The sequence below is a fragment of the Peromyscus maniculatus genome, chromosome 5 (genome assembly GCF_049852395.1).
Source record: "Peromyscus maniculatus bairdii isolate BWxNUB_F1_BW_parent chromosome 5, HU_Pman_BW_mat_3.1, whole genome shotgun sequence".
Lineage (NCBI taxonomy): Eukaryota > Metazoa > Chordata > Mammalia > Rodentia > Cricetidae > Peromyscus > Peromyscus maniculatus.
The window spans coordinates 137,058,256-137,079,838 of NC_134856.1; the positions used below are offsets into that span (position 1 = coordinate 137,058,256).

Consider the following 21,583-nt stretch of genomic DNA (forward strand, 5'->3'; position numbering starts at 1 on the left):
ACCTGGTGTGTCCTCCCCAGCAGTTTTACCCTTTGCTGTTACACTTAACAGTTTACATATGTTTGAAAAATGCACTTGAACTCTATTAACCTCTGTCCTGCCAGACCTGCCTTGACAGAACACAGCACCCCCAGGCAGCCCTGCGGGCGGGCGGGCTCTGCCTTGGGATGGGGTCTGGGACTTTCATCTGACCCCAGCAGGGGGCACCATGGCAGGGCAGAAGCCAGGCCAGCTGCTGGGCTCCAGAGCTCCTGGGAGGAGGAGGGAAAGAAGGCGCTCTAAGCAAACCTGTTCTGCCCCAGCCTCTGCAGCACCAATCACTTACTTTCAAGGTCTCCAAATTAATTTACAAGGAAATGGTTAACGTGTATGTTTGTTTTAATATGGAAAACCACAGCCATTTGTTCTTAATTCAGCCCAAAGGGGTGAACAATCAGATGTCTGCTGAAATGAAATGATTTAGAGCATAATGTAAAGAGGAAGTTCATTTAAAAAGCCCCTACTTGGTACCACTTTCCAGATGGACTTCTAAAGGGAAACCCAGGCGCAGAGCAGCACACTGCGTTGCCGTGGGCAACAGCTCCATGCACACTCACACGGGCAGCATGGCTATGGGCAACCAGAAGCAGAGGTAAGTCGGGGAAACAGACAGAAATCAAAACAAGAGTGAAGGCAAAGTGGCGCTGCTCCAGCCGCCTCACCGTCTCCAGTACCTTAGCCATGGCCTCCCAGTCTGCACAGCCTTCTCACGGCAAGACTGCAAGCACAGAACTTCAGGTTGCTCTCCATGGCGGAGTGTTTCTAGAAGAGTGGCAGAAGCAGCAGAGTGCCACAAAAGGAAGGACCCAAGAGGGCCTGCAGCTCCCGGGGCCGCCCTCCACTAGCACCAACTTTGTCCTGGCAGTGGATTCCTGAGGCTGAGGGTCGCTGTCTAGCACATCTGCATATGCTCTACATACACCCAGCACTCCATCCTCCCCTCTTTGAGAAAGGACATTGGTCCAGAAGTCTCTTGCCCTCCACTGTGTCCCCAGCACCCCCGAGCAACACAACCTTGCACACCGACTGCACAGGCCTTCCATCTGAGGCCTGTGGGGCTCCTCCTGAGGTTGGCTGTGCAGATGCTCCCTAGCAACCTGCTTCCTCTGCAGCTGCCAGCATGGGCCAGGTCCTTCCTGAAACCCCTGCACAGGTCACTCCAAGGACCACACCCTCCTTGCTCCTACCATTTCCCACTCATGCTCTGGACTCCCCTCACCCTCGGCCTTGTACCTGTCTGTCATCCTCCAGTGTCTTCTTGCTGCAGGATCTCTGTTCCCTTGGCCCACACCAGGCCACAGAAGTGTCTCCATCCCCTGCAGGTCCCCATGCACACTCTGACAGTCACATGTGACTGCTCCAGAGCCTGCTCCCTCAGGCTTAGCCTTCACTAACCACAAAGACTGGACATACACTAGTCCTCCTGAGGTGATCGGGGCTACTTGAAACAAGGAAGTACCAAGTGGACTAGTGGTCCTGGTGCCCAGTCCTCGCCACGGCTGAGGGTTCAGTCCCAGAAAAGCCTGGAGAGCTGCTCTCTGGGGAGATGAGTTACTGTGCTGAGCAGCTCTGGAGGAGGTTTGGGCGGCCCGTGGATCCAGTGCGCTGCCCAGTGTAAAACATTTCACTGGTGCCTGCACACAGTTAAGAGCTCAACAAACATCAAAAGCACTTGCCTGAAACTCAACCAAGTATCAGGACAAACCAGTCTCTGAATCTAGACTAGAGACCAGTGGGGGCCTGAGGTAGGGACAAGAGGCTAAGGCAAATGGTGCTGCCTCAGGCAGGCTGTCCCCATTTTCTCGGGGAATGCAGGCGCTGACTTTCAGCAGTCAGCACACAGATTTATAAAGACAGCAGATATGTGCTCACTAACGTCTACCGCAGCTCCCAGTCACTACAAGTAAAACCAATCACAGCATAGGAAGGGCAGTCACTAGCTATCTGCAGAGGGCCTGGGTTTCCAAATGGCCCTGCCAGCTGAAAGGGAGCCCTATGAGGAGTCAGGCTCCTATAAAGATCCAGAGCAGCCCCTACAGACAGACAGGTGTAAGATCACACCGAGAGGACACTGGCTGGACAGCCCAGGAAGCTGCTGAAGCGGGCAGCTCTGGGAACACACACTTTCCAGCCTCTAAATGGATGATGCAACTGCCTGATAAGGAAGTGGCTGGGGTCGGAAGAGAAGGTAGAAAGGGAGGGATGGAAGGTAGGAACGCGGGCCAAAGCAGTAGGGTGGAGTGCCTGGCAAATCCAAGGAGGGTTGTGTCACCTTCTTGGCAAGCAAACCTGGAAGGGGCTGTGGGAAGAGATAAGACAGAAAGGGGGCGGGGGTCGGTGTGATTGACTGATTGACACCGTTCTGTTGGTCTTGCTGCAACTCATTATAGCTCTGAGAAATTCTTTTCTTTTTTGTTTTTATGGTATTTAATTCTGGGTTGATTAGACATAAGAACCAAGAGAGCAAGAGTACTGTAAATGTCTCTCACTGGTCACTGTCATTTCAGTGGGAAATCGTGGAAGAGATAACACATAATTCTTACCTACTTCCTTCTCCTTCTGTAAGTTTTCAGAAGCATTCCTGGTGGTGATGTGCAGATAGATCCTGGGGTCTTTAGGGACATTAATTTTTAACCCGCTAGATGGCTCCTAGCAGCTTCTGCTGCTCAAGGTGCAGCTGACAGACGTTGGTGATTTTAGGAGCAACCGGAAAAAGCAGTCTGTGTGAGCCTTCTAGATTCCCCGTTTGCCAGCAATGCTGCCCTGTCAAGTGCGCCTCCTCTCACAGGTGTGGCCCACTGCTCTCAAGTTCATCCTGATTCTGCTTCATTTAAAACTCTAGGGTCCAGAGTGGCTCCCGAATTTCCCGGCATCACGAACGACCAGCACCCCGCTCCCTCCAGAAGCTCACCACCATGCCGCCGCGGCCGCCGAGTCTACTCTTTCAATAAAGAAGTGTTCCTGTGATGCTGCGGACACCAGGCTCTGTGCTAGGAGCTCAGTGTGTTACCCGAGAGATGGGGGAGGGAGGCACAGCCCCTGCACTGAAGTCACAGTGGTGGCCTCTGATATGGTTGGCACATGGGGCCCTCCATACAAATCCTCTGACTCCAACACTTAGCTTGTGCACGTGGTCAGGGCCCAGGGAATCTTTCACAAGTAGGTCATTCCAGATGAATTACTGAATGAAAGACCTGATCACTGGTGTGGTCGGGATGTGTGAGAGGAGAATCTATGGGCTGTTCTCCAAGGCCCTGGCCTGGTTTCATATATTAGAACACAGGCTCTGGATACAGTGCGGATGAGGACAGTGGGAACACAACTGCCTTCCCAGAGGAAAGAAGGCCAGAAGTAAAGACTGAGCTTGGGTAGGGGGTTCAGGGGGATAGGGGCTGATTAAAGACCTCAGATCCTCCCCACTAAATCAGCCTGTGTCTGAAATGTGTCCATTATCCCCTTGGTGCACTGATTTTTTTTTTTCATTTCATTTTCTAGATTTATTCTAGAATTCCAAAGGAAAAGACTATCTTCACAAAGTCCATATACATAAAGCAAGGGAGAAACTGTAGACAAAGAGTGAGGAGAGATGCCAGGCCTTACTGAATATCCTTTGTCAGGTGAATTTACCAGGGGAACTCTTACTTACTAAAGAAAATAAACTAGACAAAAGACAAGGCAATGCACACCACTAGGTATGAGAAACCACTATGAGGGGCAAGTATGGAACAACACAGGCTAATAAAACAGAAAAGGGGGTCCAGAAGGGATCTTCTCATCCTAGGAAGTCTATGTGTGATCAAGGCAGCACCCCCCATCAGGGGAAAGGTGGGGTCTTCAATTAACTGTGCTGGGGTAACCAGCTTTACCAAATGAAACAAAACTAAGGTTGATCTTTTTCTTTTTTTTTTTTTTTTTTTTTTTGGTTTTTCGAGACAGGGTTTCTCTGTGTAGCTTTGCGCCTTTCCTGGAACTCACTCTGTAGACCAGGTTGGCCTCGAACTCACAGAGATCCACCTGCCTCTGCCTCCCGAGTGCTGGGATTAAAGGCGTGTGCCACCACCGCCCGGCCTAAGGTTGATCTTTATCTTACACCATACAGCAGGATAAATTCCAAGTGCTTCAAAGTAAGAATATGAAAAATGAAACCAATAAAAACAGCATTTCCCAATGGTGTGAATAACTACTCCCCGCCCATTCTCACACAGGTGACCCTGATCAAAGTCAGTGGTGTGCAAACACAAAAAGCTTCAGCAGAATCGGGTGAGGAAGGAGAAAGGGTAATAAAAGTGAAAATGCACTGTGTGCACGTGCGAACTGTCAAATAACACATATGGCTGGGGCAATGACTCAGCAGCTAGAGGCGCTTGCCATGGGCTCGATAAAACCTGAGTTCAATCTTAGGAACCTAACTCCCAAAAGTTGTTTCTGACTTCCACACATGTGCCATGGAAGCACGCTCATGTGTACACACACACACACACACACACACACACACACACACACACACACACACTATAATAAGTATAAAGTGTGTGTATGTCCTTCTGAACAGTGACTCAAAGTCCAGCAGAAATGGACTAATGAAGACATCGTATCAGGAGCTGGAGAGATGGCTCAGCCGTTAGGAGTACTGTCTACTCTTGTAGAGGACCTGGGTTCAGTTCCCAGCACCCACATGGAGGCTCAGAACCATCTGTAACTCCAATTCTAAGGGACCTGACCTCCACTGTACACACATGGTATGCTTACATACATACAGGCAAAACACCCACACACATAAAATAAAAATATATAAATCTTTTTTAAAGATTTTATACAATTATTTAAAGAATATAAAATAACTAAGATTTTTAATATAACAACTGAAAATGAAGTAAAAGAAATTATATTAAAATCATTAAATAAAGACAAGCTAATATTTTTAAGCGCTCCAGCAGAACTTAGAGAAATCAGAGTATCACAGGTGAAATGTAAATGCTGTGGCTTGGCCTGGGGATGACTCTGTGGCAACAGCATTTTCCAGTCTGATAGCCCATGTTCAATCCCAGAAACCACAGAAGCCTACAATCTGATGTGCAAGATGGGGGGCAGAGACCCTAGGATCACCCAGAAGCTTCCAAGCCTAGAATGCACAGGGAAACAGCAGAAAGGAGACCTAGCCTCAAGAAGAGATGGTGAAGACTGACTCCCAGAAATGTCCTCTGACCTCCATGTGCCCTGCGGCTCTTGCACACACACACACACACACACACACACACATCCCTTTTACAACATAAAACTTACTGACAGAACCACAGATTACATATCTTTGAAGAGAGAATTAATAAGCTGGAAGACTCAGCGGGCACTTACCTGTGGTGGTATTGTGTTCCCCAAAATATTGTGCACGCTAATAAACTTATCTGGGGTCAGAGACAGAACAGCCACAATATTAAACATAGAGGATAGGCAGTGGTAGCACAGGCCTTTAATCCTAGCATTCCAGAGGCAGAAATCCCTCTGGATCTCTGTGAGTTCAATGCCACATTGGAAACAGCCAGGCATGGTGACTCACACCTTTAATCCCAGAAAGTGAGCCTTTATTCCCAGGGAGTGGTGGCAGAAAGCAGAAAGGTATATAAGGCGTGAGGACCAGAAACTAGAAGCTTTTGGCTGGTTAAGCTTTTTAGGCTTTGAGCAGCACAGTTCAGCTGAGATCCATTTGGATGAGGACTCAGAGGCTTCCAGTCTGAGGAAACAGGATCAGCTGAGGAACTGTCAAGGTGAGATAGCTGTGGCTTGTTCTGCTTCTCTGATCATCCAGCGTTCACCCCAATAACTGGCCCTGGGTTTGTTTTTATTAATAAGACCCTGTAAGATTCATGCTACACTTACCCAGATCAGAAGTGCTTATCTAGAACGTTCAGAAAAGAGACGGAGAAAAAATAAGACAAGCAGAGGAGGATGAAACACTAATACATGTTAAATCTGTAACCTATAAAGAGAGACTGAGATACCGTCAAGTGCATAAACAACATGAAGATGTGGATCCCAGGAGGAAAAATGCACATTAAGGTTGTGCCATGCTTTGTGAAACCAAAAACATTTCAAGATGCGATAAGCTCCTCTCGACCCAAGCAAAACAGACCCTTAATGTAGAACTTGTCTGTTCTTCTGCAGACAATGGTGGCATAAATAAAAATGTCAGATTGCCACTTTAAGAGAGATTGTGAAGGGGGTTGGGGGAGAACCGAAAGAAACGACTGGAAAGGGGTCATTTCAGGGTCAGGCAGAAACTCCCAGGAATCTACAAGGATGACCCCAGCTAAGACTCTTAGAAATAATGGATACATAAACTGAACTGGCCATTTTCTGTGACCAGGCAAGCCTTCTAGTGGACACTAACCCAGCCACATAACCTTCAACCTACAGTCTGTCCTGCCTATGAGATATGCTGGGGTAAGGGTGGCACAGAGATTTTGGGAGTGGCCAACCAATGACTGGTCCAGCCTGAAATCCATGCCACGAGAGTGAGCCAACCCCTGACATATCTGGAGTGCCAGGACCCAGAGGCTGGATGGCCCAGAGACCTAGGATAGAACCAAACAGGACTGGGGGAAAAATGTCAATGTAATGATGCCTAATGATATTCTGCTATTCCCATAGGTTGGTGGGAACTGTCATCAGAGAGGCTTTATCCAGTAACTGATGGAAACAGATGCAGAGCCATAGTCAAATATTAGGCCTAGCTTGGGGAATCCTGCTGAAGAGCGGGAGGAAGAATTGTAGGAACCAGAGGGGTCAAGGACATCACAAGAAAACCCAGAGAATCAACCAACCTGGGCTCACAGAAGCTCACAGATGAAACTGAGAACCAGGGAGCCTGCATGGGACTGACCTAGGCCCTCTGCATATGTGTGACAGTTGTGTAGCTTGGTCTGCTTGCGGAACTCCTAATAGGGGAGCAGGGGCTGTCTGACTCTTTCTGGGGGACCCTCATACTGCGTTGGATTCCTCATACTGGGTTGCCTAGCCCAGCATTCATACAAGGCAATGAGCTTAGTCTTACTACAACTTGGTATGCCATGTTTTGTTGACATCCATGGGAGACCTGTCCTTTTCTGAATAGAAATGAAGGAGGAGCAGATGGGGGGATGGGAGCAGAGGAGAGGTGGGGGGCGGGAGAGACTGGGAGGAGAAGAGGGAGGGGAAACTGCAGTCAAGATGTAAAATAAATATTTTAGAGAGAGAGAGAGAGAGACAGACAGACAGAGACAGAGACACAGAGACACAGAGAGCCTTCATGCTCACTTAAGTTTTTAGGCACTGTGGTTTACCTTCAATAAATAATTATATAAACAATTCACCTCAACATAGACGTTACATTCTTGGCCAAAAACAAAACAAAACAAAAAACAACAACAAAAAACAAAACTCAAAACAGACCACAGATCTAACTGTAGAGAATAAAAACCATAAAACTGCTAGCAGGTAACAGGAGAAAACCTAGGTGTCTGGGTCTGATGAACCCTCGACAGGCCATCTGTGAAAGAAAGAGCATCTGATAGGTTAGCCTTTGTTAAAACTCACGAAACACCGTCAAGGGCTGGAAATGAGCTCAATGGCAAAGCATTGCCAGCACTCGTGAGGTCCCAGGGTCAATCCCCAGAACCACATTAACAAAGAAAAGACGCCGTCAGGAGGACCAGTGGGGTGAGTGGGGTGGTATTCGCCTACAATCTCAGCACTGGGGATGCTGAGGCAGGAGGATTCTGAGTTTAAGCTCACCCTAGCCCTCGCTGACATAGACACAGAGTGATTTCTAGGCCAGCCTGGCCTACAGCCTTCAAACCCGGGGGAGTGGCAGTGCGGAGGTGCGGAGTGTGGTGGCGGCTCATGCCTTTAATCCCAGCACCGGAGAGGCAGACCTCTGTGAGTTCCAGGCAAACTCATTTACAAAATGAGTTCCAGGCAAGCCAGGGCTCCACAATGAGACCCTATCTCAAAACAACAAACTAAACAGACAAATAAGATAAATAAAGTCTGATATAAATGTTGTGATCCAACCCTGGGCCCTGGAAGAGAATGGGGATCTGGGACAACTACTTCAGAGTGCCCAGGTCCCATCTGCTCCTGGACAAGTCCAGGACTTTTAGGAAAGCCTGATTAGCTGGTGTAACCCCTAACAACAACTATGTCTGTCTTCATACCCACAGGTCAGTGTAATCTTCATCCCTCATCAAAGAAACTTCCCTTTGCAACAGAGAAACCACAGGCAATCAAAATGCACAGCTGTGGAGTCCAGACGGAATGGATACATCTACAAAGCACTCTTGCACCTAAGGCTCTGGAAACCCTGCAGAAAAGGGGACAAAAAAAAAAAAAACAAACAAACAAAAAAAAACAAACAAACAAACAAAAAAAACCTGTAGTAAGAGCCAGAGAATAGGGAATTTGCTGTGTCTCCTAGTAATGTCAGAAACTACACTCATAGTCTCACCATGACTGCCCAGCCGAGAGCTGAGCAAGGACGATACCAATGGACACACCAAGGTGGAAAGGGAAAAACCCACAGGCCTGGGAGCAGGGGAGGCAGTCTTCACCAGGGAAGAGCACACCAGCTGTTTTTCCAGTACCAAATGGTCAGCTCTGAAAACATACATACAAGTAACATATGGACTGAGCAGGTTATAGTTAGGAATGTATATGTAGATAACATATACATATTTGCATGCAGTATCAATGAGAGAAGAGGCCATGGATTTGAAGGCGTGTGGGGAAGGTTTGGGGGGCAGAAGGGAAGGGAAAAGTAATTATATTATCTCAAAAATCAAAAGTAAAAGGAAGGAAGGAATATGGAAGAAACAGACTAAGGCTGTATGGAGGGCCCTAAGAACCCAGCCTGGGAGCTCTACAGGTGCATTTGCAATGGAGGAGACCCTGCTCCACCCCACATCCTGGGTGAGGCCTACCCTCGGCTTCCGGCTGTTCCCTCTAGCCTAAAGCATACCCAAGGGAATCCATTAACTGCTGACAGCTCAGTTAGGGAAACAGTGCTGAACTGATTCTTGTCCAAGGGTTCCCTGGAGTCACCCATCCCCTCAGGAGATGAAGGGCTGAGGTTCAGGTGGCCACAGCTCCTTCATCTCCTTAGTCACTTGACAGTCCACTCTGTAAGACTGCGCACCATTCTGTAATTGGTTAGCAAAAAAGAACACCGAGAGTTTACATTAGTGACAACCAGACTAAAACTGTTCACTCGTGCACACAGAAGCTGCAGCGCCAGCTGCTCCCTCTGGTTGCTGGGATTACAGGTGTGCTTCAGGTTCCGAAACTTTCAAACACGAAACACTCGCAAAGCCAGCCAGGGAGCAGATCCGCACGCCCTCTGCTCGGCGCACTTGGAACTGCAGTGGCCCACCTTTCTTTCTGTTGCAACCCCGACTTCTTCAAAATGTTGGCTTCTCGTTTCTGTTTTGTTTTAAGGAAAGTGAGGTTGGCATTGGCCTTTTAGGAGCGGTGTCATGAGCAGTCATGCACACGAGGGATGCAGGCACTGCAAGGGCTGTGGAGCATCACAGAGCTCAGCCTGAATAGAGTCCTCTTTCACTATATTTTTAGCTGTGTTAGTTCAGGACACACTGGGGTGTCCCAGAAAGGAAAGCATAAAAGAGATGTGGGCCTCCTTTTCAAGGAAAGTGACAGATGAACTAACCGCAGGCCCTGCCTAAGGCAACCTTCGGTCTGTACGACCTCTGCTTTTCCTCCTCAGAAGTGGCAATGTGATCGCTGCTGGCTGCAAGGCACATCTGTGTAGCAAGGTGTGCTGCTGCTAGGGAGTTCTCTCTCCCCTTCCCCTAAGAGATGGGGTAGGAATGAGCTGTGGCATATGCGACATTAAGCTGGAGTTAGAGACCAGAAGTCACATGGTGCATGGGTGAGGACCACCATTTTGTTGGCAGACCACCGGTTGGCAGGAAAACATCTAGCAGTCATGCCTTGTTCTTGGGTTGTAGTACAGACAGGCCCAAGACCTGAACCTCATTCAGGCTGAGGAGTGGCCATCAGATCAGCCGGCTGGGGGGACTGCTTTCCAAGTTAGGAGCTAGTTAGTCCTGAAACTTCACAACCATTAGTCAGTGCTGACCTGCAGCATTGACCATGAGAGGACATGGAAAGGCTCTGGCCAGGGATGAGATGGGAGAAGGAAGACCAAGATTAGAAACATGGAGGGTGGGGCTTGGGAAATGGAATGAAAAGTAGGGAGTAGCAATATGCAAATGCTGTCTTCATCATTCTATACATTTATAGATTTGACCCAAGCAAGACAGACAGAAAGCCACAGGCCACCACCTTGTCCTCCTACAAGATGCAAATAACATTATGACACTAGGTTTTTAAACAGCCCAGCTTTGACTCCAATCAATGGTCCTGTAGGGATGGTCTATCTTGGTAGCTGGTAGGCAGCATTTCCCAGTCTGCTTAACTACACGACACCCTTTGCTAGTGGATTTCCTTTTGGTACACAGGCTTAAGTCTCTAGAAAGTTAAATACAGAATAAGGTGTGTGATGAGACCACCTGACAGGGTATCTGGACAAAAACAGGAAAGTGGTCTGATCACAAAGAACGAGGCCTGTTCTCTCAGGGCTTTGGCTGAGATGCCACAAGGTTCTTCCTTCCAGGGCAAGCTTCTTGAAGGCAGAGCTCTTGTCTCTAGTCCCAGTGCAAGAGTGACTCACACAGCATGAGTACACAGGTTCCCAAGGAAACTAACTCAGGTATTTCAGCACTATCTACATTACAGGTTCTCTGTGGAGGAGACCTAGGTGTTCCTAGGTCCAGCTTAGAGAGTCAATGCCAAGCCAGAACAAAGTTCTGTCTTTAAGGTGACACTCTGTGTCTCCTAACTTAGCTCTCCTCAGATGCCACCTTTTCTGGGCTTGATGTCCCTGACTGTGTCATGGTAAAGCGCTCTCTCTCTCTCTCTCTCTCTCTCTCTCTCTCTCTCTCTCTCTCTCTCAAGTATGGATCTGGCCATCCCCTGATTTTAGCCACAGACACTATAATATCACTTAAATGTCACCCCACACCAAGGAACTCCCAGGGGAGCAGAAGTAATGTCCCATGTCTTTTCTATTTTTTTTAGATTTATTTATTTTATATGTATGAGTGTTTTGCCTGTTAAGTTTGAGCACCACATGCATACCTGGTGCCCTTGAAGACACCAGATCCCTGATACTGGAGTTATAGACAGTTCAGTCGTGAGCTGCCATGTGGGTGCCGAGAACTGAAAATAGGTCCTCTGGAAAAGCAGTCTGTGCTCTTAACCTCTGAGCCATCTCTCCGGCCCCCAAGTCTCATTTCTTACATCGTACTTCCCACTGTCGACACTGTGCTGAGCTCAGGGAGAGGCTCTATGGTTTTCTGGGACTGCAGCAAGAGCCAAATTTCCTTCAAATATCATTCATCATAAAGTTCCTCGGTGAGCTGGAAAGAGTGCAGTGAAGAGTGGTTGCTGCTCTTGCAGAGGACCAGTTTGGGTTCCAGCATCCATGTCAAGCGGCTCGCAATTGCCTATAACTCCAGTTCCAGGGGATCCTGTGCCCTCTTCTGGCCTCTGCAGGCACTGCACTCACATTCACATACTCTCCCCACACCCTACACACATACATATATCCGTGATTCAAAAGAAAATAAACCTTTTTTTTTTAAGGTCCCCAATACTATGAGACCAAAGATGATGGCTGGGTAGAACCTGTCCTTGACTGCCTCACTGTCCCCCATGTTAACACCTGTCTTGTTCTGTTGCTGATTGTGTAATATGAAATGCAGGCTACGTGTTTTAGAACCAGTATCAGTATACACAGCACTCTCAAGAGGTAGGGCTGCTCTGATCTCTTGGCTGGGAGACCAAGAGCCAGGAGGCTATACCGCAAAGCTGAGGCACTCCAGGGACACGCAGACGACTGGGCCTGGGAAGGGTTGGGCCAGGCCTTGACCACAGTGCAGGGGTTTGGGGAAGAAGGCTGTTAGATCCAGGCTTCTTCCAGATGCTGCTGCTCACTCCTTTTAGCCTCAGCAGGTATCTGACTGGGCTCCTCACCCAAGAGTCAGAACCAACGCCAGCTTGGTTTCATAGCAAGATGCACTACCACCTCCTCACACCCCTCCATCCTTAAGAGGAACAGGAAAGACAAGTTGCATGGCTGATCCTGAAAATACAATTTCCACAGGGTCTAACCATGCTCCTAGCCTCTGGTTCACAGGGCACCACCAGCTCAACACCTTCCCAGGCTGGTTTGGCCTCAGCTCTGGCGTAACTGGCCAAGAGCTGGGCCCTCTCAGCTCCTCCATAGCCTGGAAAACCCTTTCCATTTCCAAGAATGTTTCAGAACTCAAGACACAGGGGACCTTCAGCACCAGAAGAAAGAGTTTGCCAAGGATGTGTCTTGAGGTGTCCAATGAAGGAAGCTTTCAGTAGAGTCCAGCAACAGTTCTAAAACATCCTGTGGGTGCCTGGGGAGACCAGGTCCGTGGATCAGTGGGAAAGACAAGTCACAGTGGGCAAGGACAGCTCCCCTTACCATCCTTAAGGGAAGTGTCAATCCAGTCACCTCAGAATAGAACTTGTGGAGACTGCCTACCTCTCTATGTTCTCCTTTGGCACACGGAGTACACCATCACGAGGACTCTGCAGCTGCTTCTACCTCTGCCTTAGAGCTCACTGGGGCAGGGGCTGGGCTGCTCATCTTACAGATAGTAAAGCAGCCCTAGGTCAGAGTGACAGTTAATACTGTCAGCTTGGCAGGACCTAGAATCACCCAAGAAACACACCAGGGCAAGTATGTAAGAAAGGGAGCTTCTAATTGGGTTAATTAAGACAGGAAAGCCTACCCTAAATACAGGCAGTAGCATCCTATGTGCTGGTATCCCAGACAGAGTGAAGAGGAGAAAGCAAGCTGAACCAGCGCCCACATTTCCTGACTGACCACAGTGTGAGCAGCTACCATCTCCTGCCACTGCCTCCTGCTATGGGCGGCTCTACCTTCAAACTGTGAGCCAGAATAAAGGTTTCCTCAAGTCATTTAGTCAGGGTTCTTGTCCCAGAAACAAGACAACACAGCTGGTCCCCGAGGAGACCTCCTGTGTCTCCAGCAGCCCTTCCAAAGGTAGGAAGGCAGCTCATCTTTCAAAGGGACATCCCCGACACCATGCCTGCCATGGTTTAACTCCCCCGAGTCTGGGCCATGCAGAGAAGAAGGTAATCTCCCTGCAGGGTGCAGGAAACTAGACATACAGAGCAGTTTTAACAACATCCTCAGGAGACAGTTTCTGATACCTGCTCGCTGTCCCACTTCTGCATCCCAGCACGGGTGGTCCTGTCCCATCATCGTCTGTCACTTTTCTGTACCTGATCTGGAACAAAGTTCTCTGGGGTGGGATGGGCCTGGTGTCTGTACCAAACATATCACAGCCCACAGTGAGGATCTGCTAGGTGAATGAGACTTCCCTGCAACACCCGCCTTGTATCACAGCACAGTATCTGATGCTCATCTTGACTAGACTCCAAGATGATGGAAGGCTGATCTCTGCTTTCTTTCTGTACCTTCCTCATGTCTGAGTGTGGGACTAGCACCCAGCAGGTGTGGAGCACAGGGGGACTGACCATAGAAACTTCCCCCAGCTCTTGCAGTACGGCCTGACACCAAGGCCCTCCCCAGGCCTATGGGGGCGTCTCCTTCCAACCCCCTAAAGTTTTCCCTGATGGTGAATCTCCAGGCCCAGGGTTGATCAGGCACCCCTTTGCTCTGCTCACTCTGCACACAGCTCCACAGAGTACAGCCTGTTCTGCCCCATCACTGTGTTCTCATGCAGAGCACAGCACAGTGCCGGGCAAACAGTAGGTACTCAATAAGTGTGCAAGACGAGTGAGAAAAGATCTTCAGTGAAACAAAAACAAAGGCAGGACAGAAAGGGGAGTCAGTCCACCTCTCCTTTCACTAAGGACCCCAAAGCAAGACTGAGGACAGGGAGATACCTAAAGCTCCCAGCTACCCCTGCCTGTCACATTCTGACCCCACAGACCGAGTGCTGGGACCTCTGAGAGCACAGTGCGTGCAGCAGTGTTCTGAGGGCTCGCTGGACACAGCCCCTGCCCATCTGATACTTCTCCAGCAAGAAACGGGATTCAGGGACCTCATAGGTGACAGCGCAGCGCTGACCACTGTACTCTCCCGAATTACACGGGCCAGGCATGTGATGGGCGGTGCCGGGATGTTCACGCCAAGGACTAAAGCCATGCACAGGCAGATACAGTGTGTATTCAGTTAGCAGCAGCCCTACTGGGAGAGCTTTGCAGAACAAACGTCTCACACTTCACTGGGCAAAGAAGGCCTCCGCGCTGCTTCCCCAGTCATGGGTTGCCCCTGCCGACCTTCTCCATTATGAGCACCACCCCACACGACCATGGCAGGAGGACCAGGGTGGGCGCACCATGGTCAAGGTCCCCAGAGCCATGCACAAGGACCTCTGTCTCCTAAGTAGCGAGCTCAGAGCCGTAAGGAGACAGGCGCAGACAAGACACTTCTACAGATACCTGGGGGCAATAGGGAGCAGCTGCCCGAGACGGGGAGCGACGGTACTGTCCCCTCACACCTCACCAACCAAACACGAGAAGCTCTGGGGAAGAAATGAAACTCATGCGAGCGTCTGTGGCAGCGGGGGCATCGTGGTCTGAGGAGGCTTTCCCATCTTGCCCCCAAGAAGCTGCTATGGTACCCAGAGAGCAGGGACAACTGTCTCCATCTGAGCTGTAAGCAGTGGGCCCAGGAAGGTGAAGTGACCCAGCTTGGTCACAGTGTGTGTGGAACTATGGAGTTCTCTGCTGTCATCCAGTCACCCCTCCCGCCCCTCTGGCTGACCGCCGATGCTGCCCATCACGCCTCCCCCCAGTCAGCTTCAGTTATCAACCTGACACACCTGGGAAGAGGAGCCTTAACCAGGGAACTGACTCCAACAGGCTGGCCTGTGGGTACGTCTGTGGGGTATGTTCTTGACTGCTAATTGATGCAGGAGGACCCACCCACTGTGGGCAGTGCCACCCGTGGGCAGGAGGGCCTGGGCTGAGTACACAGCTGGAAGGAGGCCAGGAGGAAGTATTCCCCACGGGCTCTCGTTTCAGTTCCTACCCCAAGCTTCTGCCCTGGCTTTGCCTGATGAAGGATCATAACCTGGAAGCTAAATAAACTCTCTCCTTCCACCAAATTGCTCTCAGTCAATGTTTTACCACAGGAACCGAGAAACAACCAGAACCCTGGGTACTCCACCTAAACTCTCGGCCTGTTTCCTCATCTAGAGTGAGAACCATGCCCAGCCCACACTAACAGGTTTGCCACCTGTGAGCACATTTCCCAAGCAGAAAGCCAAAAGTCCCAAAATATGTGTAAACGCCTCATGTAAACTCCAACAAAATGACTACTTTTCAAAGCTTGATAATCATGAGAACGTCGCCTCCCTCGTGACGGTGTCTGCTCCAGGGGGGCCTGAGACTTGCCATGGGGAGAGGTGTGGGCAATGAGGGAGCAGTCCAGCAGCTCTGCTACTTAGCTGTGCCAGTTCAGAAGAGGTGCCCTGTGTGGCTCAATCTCTTCTTCTCTTAGAGGAGAGGCAGCCACAGGAATCAGGGAGCTCACCCCATTACAAAAGAGAGCAGCATCTGGGCCTTCTGGGCCCCTGAAAGGGTGTGTGCAGACTAGGTGCATCCTCTTAGGTTCCGAGGCCTCGTTTTCTCTTCACTAAAACCAGGGACAATGTCTGTCCTTGCCCAGCTGGTCTCCTACAATGGGGAGAATCAGACCTGCACGAACAACCACACAGTGGCTGACTCCAAGACCGGGACAAGAAAAGTTCAAAGTGAGACTTAAGGCATCCCACTGAGCTCAACAGCAAGAAAACCTACAGAAAGCAATGAGGATGTGGAACAGGAGCATAGGAAGTGGCTTTTCTTCCACCCAGGGCCAGTCTGAGCACTGAAATGTGCTATGTATGACCTGAGTGAAGAATTACACACCAAGTTAGGAAACCATGAGCCAATCCCGATCGCACAAAAATAAGAAGGGAAGGGGGTGGGGGTGGAGAACATCTGACTGACAGAGGAAAGCCACCTAGGATATACAGAATGAAAGAAATGAAAAAAAAAAAATCTCTATTTTATAACTACCATGGATTCCAAGGTCATCCTCAGCTCTGTAGAGTTGGGGGAGAGGCTGGGCTGAGACGTTGTCTCAATAAATAAATAAATAATAACCCAACCCCCAACTCCTTGTTCAACATACCCACCACAGTCTGAGGGCTCTCTAGGGTTAAGATCATCCTGGGAAACTAAAGACACTGGCTGAAGGATGGCCGTGGTAAGAGATGTGCAGAAAGCTGGTATCCGCCACTTCAGAAGAATGAGGAACAGGACAAGCCCACACCAGGATCAGAGAGTAAGAGTCAACGCCACCCCTGCTTTGCCTGCAAAGCAAGGCTGAAATCTCCTATCACGAGAGGAGCCCAGACCGAAGAGCACTCGGCAAGATAAGTGGCATGGATGCTTTAAAATGTCAGCGTAATGGGAGACTAACCCTGGAGCCCTTCAAAATGACACGGGACCAGGCAGACCTGATGGGTATGTGCAATCCAAGATACTGAAATGGATCCTGAATCAAGAAAGAAACACGAGGTCATAGATGGCGTTATTAGGGTAACTCTGAAAACTTAAAAATGAGGTACCTAACCGCCAAAAATAAACACAGAAGAGTCAGTGCACAAAAATGTGGGGGAGGGGACCAAGTAATCGAGGTAAAATGTTAGCAACTGGCAGATCCAGGTAAAAATGATTCTTGTTCTAGTCTGTGACCTTTCCAGAAATTTAAAGAAGCTTCTTTAAGTAGGAAAAGATCCTGTAAGTCCTTGGCAAGCTCACAGACCCATCACATCCACCCCACGGTGCCACAGCTAGCTTGGGAACTAACCTGTCAGGTATTCCAGGACAGCAGCCATGTACACAGGTGCCCCCACGCCGATCCGGTATTTAGGGTGGCCTTTCTTGATGTACCGCAGCATCCGTCCCACAGGGAATATGACTCCTGCCTTGGCTGACCGGGAGGTCTTGGTAGATTTCTTCTTCCCACCACGGCTCGACATGGCGGTGGCCCCAGAAGCAGATCAGCAAGTTCACTGTGAAGGTAAGAAGCACACAGTCAGGGACACTGGAACAGCTCACTCCCCATTTTCCAGGTACACTGTGGTCTCTTGACAGGAACAGAGGACAGGCGCAGCAGGCAGCTGCTGAGGCCACTTAGCCTGCCAAGTCATTTATGTGCTCGGAAAGAGCTGTCTGAGCCTTGCAAAGAGAATATAAGTTTTGTGGATTTTATCCTGTGACATCCATTTTATTGGTCACTTCCATTTAAATGTCACACTGACAATGACTGCTCTTAAGTGTCCTGCCTTTACTCCTCATGGTGTAAAAATAATAAAAGTGATGGGATTTCCTATTATGTTCTACACCGCTTTAATAACTGTATTTTTATGTACTTGAGACTGGAATAATAAATCTGTAGTAAAAAGGAAAGAAAACTATGGTCTTCACCCAGAACAAGGACATAAAGCCAAGAGGCCGGAATCTGTAATGAAAACTGTGTTCTCTCTCCTAGGACGCTGGCCTATGACAGGAAGAGCAGTGAGGGAAAGCCAGATGCCACCGGTGGCAGCTGAAAGAGGCCTTCTGAGCGCATGCAGTCCACTGCGCTGCCTTGGAGAAGAGGCGTCGCCGGCTTTGCTTCGTCTGCTCCCACCACACAGCCCTTGCCCATAGGATGTTCCTCAGCCATGGCTGGACTCGACTCATCCCATGCTAACCCGGTGGTCACGGGCACCTGCAAAGTTCTTCCTCGCTTCCTGCTCTCCTCCTGCTCTCCACCCCGCAGGCCGGGCAATCTTGTCACATACACACCTGAATGTGTCCCAGCCCTGATCTAAAAGCTCACTTAGGACCACCACAAATCCCTAGAGAAGAAAAATCATGCTCCTTGGCCACCACTATGCAATGCCATGGGAATCCGGGCCCGCCACACAAATCTCACTTGGCTTCACATCACTGTGAGTCAAACTCCGACACAGAGATTCGTGGGGTACCCAAGGGTCCTCCTGCTTTTCCTCTTCACACATCTGCACTGGTTCTCCCCCTCGTCAGGCCTCCTTTGACCCCTTTCTCTGTGCTGTCAATCATCCCTGACCTGCTGTCTGAATCTCAGCTCCCTGAGCTTCAGGCCACAGCAGTGATGGCTGATTCCAGCTTCTCACAGACTGCAAGTGGATGGAGGGCCGAACCTGACTGCACTTGTAGGGTGGCAAAGGCTTACATGAAGTGTACACTACTGGAACTTTGCTGGGCAAAGGTGGTCCCTGCCCTCCCAAGGTGGCGGCGAGAGAGATGATTAATAATAACCCGAGAGTCACTTAAATTGTACGTGAACAAATGCAAAACTGGAGTGTGAAGCCAGTGTGGGGTGCTGAAGGTTAACTGTGAGGGATACCGGGTGATTCTGGAGTCTCCCTGATGCAATCCTATTGCTCACTGAACCAAATGAACAGGTCTCCCAGATGCTAAGACTCTGAGGTCAGGCTCCATGATGTGTGGGCCTTCCAGTTCTAAAGACTGTGCCTGTGAGCACAAAGGCCCCAAGGCTAGGAGTTCTTGTTATTCTGACATTCTTTATCTTAGAGGCTGTGGTCCACACGAACATCTGCCTGCTAGAGACACAGCTGTGAGGGCCACAGACAACAAAATTCCTGGGCATGCTGGGGCAGCCACATTGCAGCAGAGGTAAGGCAGCTCCAGCCGCTGCCAGGAGCCCTGCACTGTGCCAGATCCAAGGGCTTAAGGTCTTGGGACAATTAAAGAGGGTCAGAAGCAATGAGCTGACCTCTGTGGCAACACTGTTCCAGGACACACCATGCCCAGGTACCTGGGCTCACTGAGCATGCAGTGTGGGTGGCACTGTACCTGTCTGCAGAGAGTTGTCACTGATTCCTAACCTTTGGCTTAGCAAATGTGTCTCACAGACCAACAATCCAAGATCTTCAGAGCTTTTACTGCCAGGGTCTCTCCCCTCTTTCGGCAGGAGTGGCCTGTGGTCAGGGACGATTGCCAGCAGCTCAGCACCTTTATGACATGTGCACAGACCAGCTGTTCCCCCAGAAGACCTACAGGGCTTCTGTGGACCTGCCAAGTCCTACACATGCTCACTCTTTAAGAGTGATATTCCTTCTGTTTCCTTCTCTGACAGCAGCCAAGAGTCTTTATACAAAAAAGCTAAGGACACTCTGTCCCTATGCCAGTGTAGAGCTGGCTACCAGACTCCTATGGCAAAGGTATCAGTAGTCCTACAGGCACCTAAGGTTCTCTGGGTCTCTAGGCACCATCAGCGGCAATACCGTACACCATACCAACCCAAGCAGGCCTAAGTGTGGCCCCTGTTTCCTGCTAGCCTCCATAGCCCCCAAGGAACAGCAGCTTTGCCCAAGCCATCTACACAACTCCCCCGCCCCCTTACCTGCTTTACACTTTTACCTCTCAGTGTAGCTAACAGCAGGCTTTCTCCAGACCAGAGCCACTTCTGCCTCCTCCCCATCTCCTTGAGCTCCGAGAAAGCATCTTTATCTATTTCCATAGCACTGTTTCCTGGTATCCTTGCTGGCTCAGGAGCCCCGGGCTACCTCTGACATCCTGTGTCCATCATCACCCTGTTTCTCCCACTTGGAATGTCCTCTGTTCTCTTCACACACGCCCTTCTCAGCCCTGGCCACAGCCAGAAAGACCACTGTTCCACATTTCCATAGCCTTGTGTCAGCTCGTGTATGTGCCTGCACAATTCAACTGAAATGCAAGTAACCACTGCAGGTGGCTCATCATGATCCCCAAAGCCACTGTGCTGGTGAGGCACATGCCCACATCTCATCATGGTGTCCGAGGCTTCACTGACGCAGCAGCCCTTTGGTTCTGCCATGGCAGGTGGGTGGCCGTGGTTCTGTTACACTCGGGTGTTCTTTCTGCACTTCTATCTACAGTTAGTTCCCCAAGCTATAAAAGAATTCTAAGGCCTGAGCCTCCTCACCGCCAGCAGCGCGTGGTGGGCTTTAACCACACTTTGCCCAGTTACTTCCTACCTGCAGTCTCCAGAGAAGCCTGTGTGTGCGTGCCAGGTCCTGCCTGCTCTGAGGTCTCTGGGGTATGGGCAGCTCCAGCTTAGCTCTACTGTGGGGAAAGTGGCCATGGGAGTAGAGGCTATAGATCAAGCATCCTGATCTATAATGAGTTCCACACCTGACCTGCTTCACGGCTCTACTACTAGTGAGCACGTGGCCTTGTTCAAGTGACTTAACCCCTCTGAACCTTTTGTTTTCATATGTCAGAGATGACGGCAGAAAGGACCTTCAAGTACTGGTGGGAAAATTGGTCGAGTGTGTGGTTAAGGGGCTGACACTGTGAGCCACTGCTCAACTGTTACCCAAGACACAGGACACGGAAGACAAGAAACAGCGTCTCCTTGCATGACAGGCCTTAGACAGACACCTGTCCTGATCAGGGCACAATTGCTAAGCTGCCATTAAATAAGTCCCTACAACTTATTTCTCACTCATAACAATTCCTACTATGCTTTAGACATGATGACCCCCAAAGACTCACGTGTTAGATTAGTCTCCATTTTGGTGATAAGGGGTATCGACTTTAAGAAGGGGGGCTAGTGGGATCTAGTACTGGCTCCTCCAGACTCCTCTGCCTCTTACCATATGATCATGATATGATATGATATATGATGATATATGATATGATATATAATCATGCTCACCCCACCCCCAAAAGCAGTGTAATATGTGTCGGGAGGGTCTCATCTGCGCTAAGCTGAGGCTGGCACCATACCCACGAACCTTCAAAACTGTGCGCTAAGCAAATTTCTTTGTAAAGTTACCTAGCCTCAGATAGTTCACGAGAGGAGCAGAGAAGCAAATACAGGTCCAGAGAAGGTTTCAATGACTGGCAGTCACATCTCTACGACTCCTAGGTCCAGAGAAGGTTTCAATGACTGGCAGTCACATCTCTACGACTCCTAGGTCCAGAGAAGGTTTCAATGACTGGCAGTCACATCTCGACGACTCCTAGATCCAGACCCCTATCTATCTCTGACTCTGCCATCTTTAATGCCTCATTCCCAAGGCTGCACGGAAGGGGGACATCATGGAGGGCAACACACAGATTTTTAGGGGCCAGGTCTCAAAACGGGTACACCACCTCTAATCATGATCCACCAGTCAGAACTTGGCCACGCATCTGTATGTAACTACAAGAGGGGCTGTGATAGGCCATGTGACAAACTGGTTTGAAAGCTGACTTTGAAGCCATGGTCTGAGTAGCAAGTGTAACCTGTGTCCTACATGGAGCCTGACCTGAGGGAAGGGCAGTCCTACAGTGTGGACAAGATGACTTTCCAAGCACTCGGCCTCTTCTCAGCACACCA

The 21,583-nt window shown here is 49.7% G+C and overlaps 1 protein-coding gene across 4 annotated transcripts in view; it reads right to left on the reverse strand.

Annotated features, from left to right (window-relative positions):
• Macroh2a1 (macroH2A.1 histone) overlaps positions 1–21,583 on the reverse strand; it is a 63,994-nt gene that overhangs the window by 38,065 nt on the left and 4,346 nt on the right. For all 4 annotated transcript variants that reach the window (XM_006976765.4, XM_006976766.4, XM_006976763.4 and 1 more), the window contains exon 2: positions 17,036–17,240. In XM_006976765.4, the coding sequence (XP_006976827.1) occupies positions 17,036–17,207 (172 nt within the window). In that variant the 5' untranslated portion in view covers positions 17,208–17,240. The remainder of the gene's footprint in view (positions 1–17,035; positions 17,241–21,583) is intronic.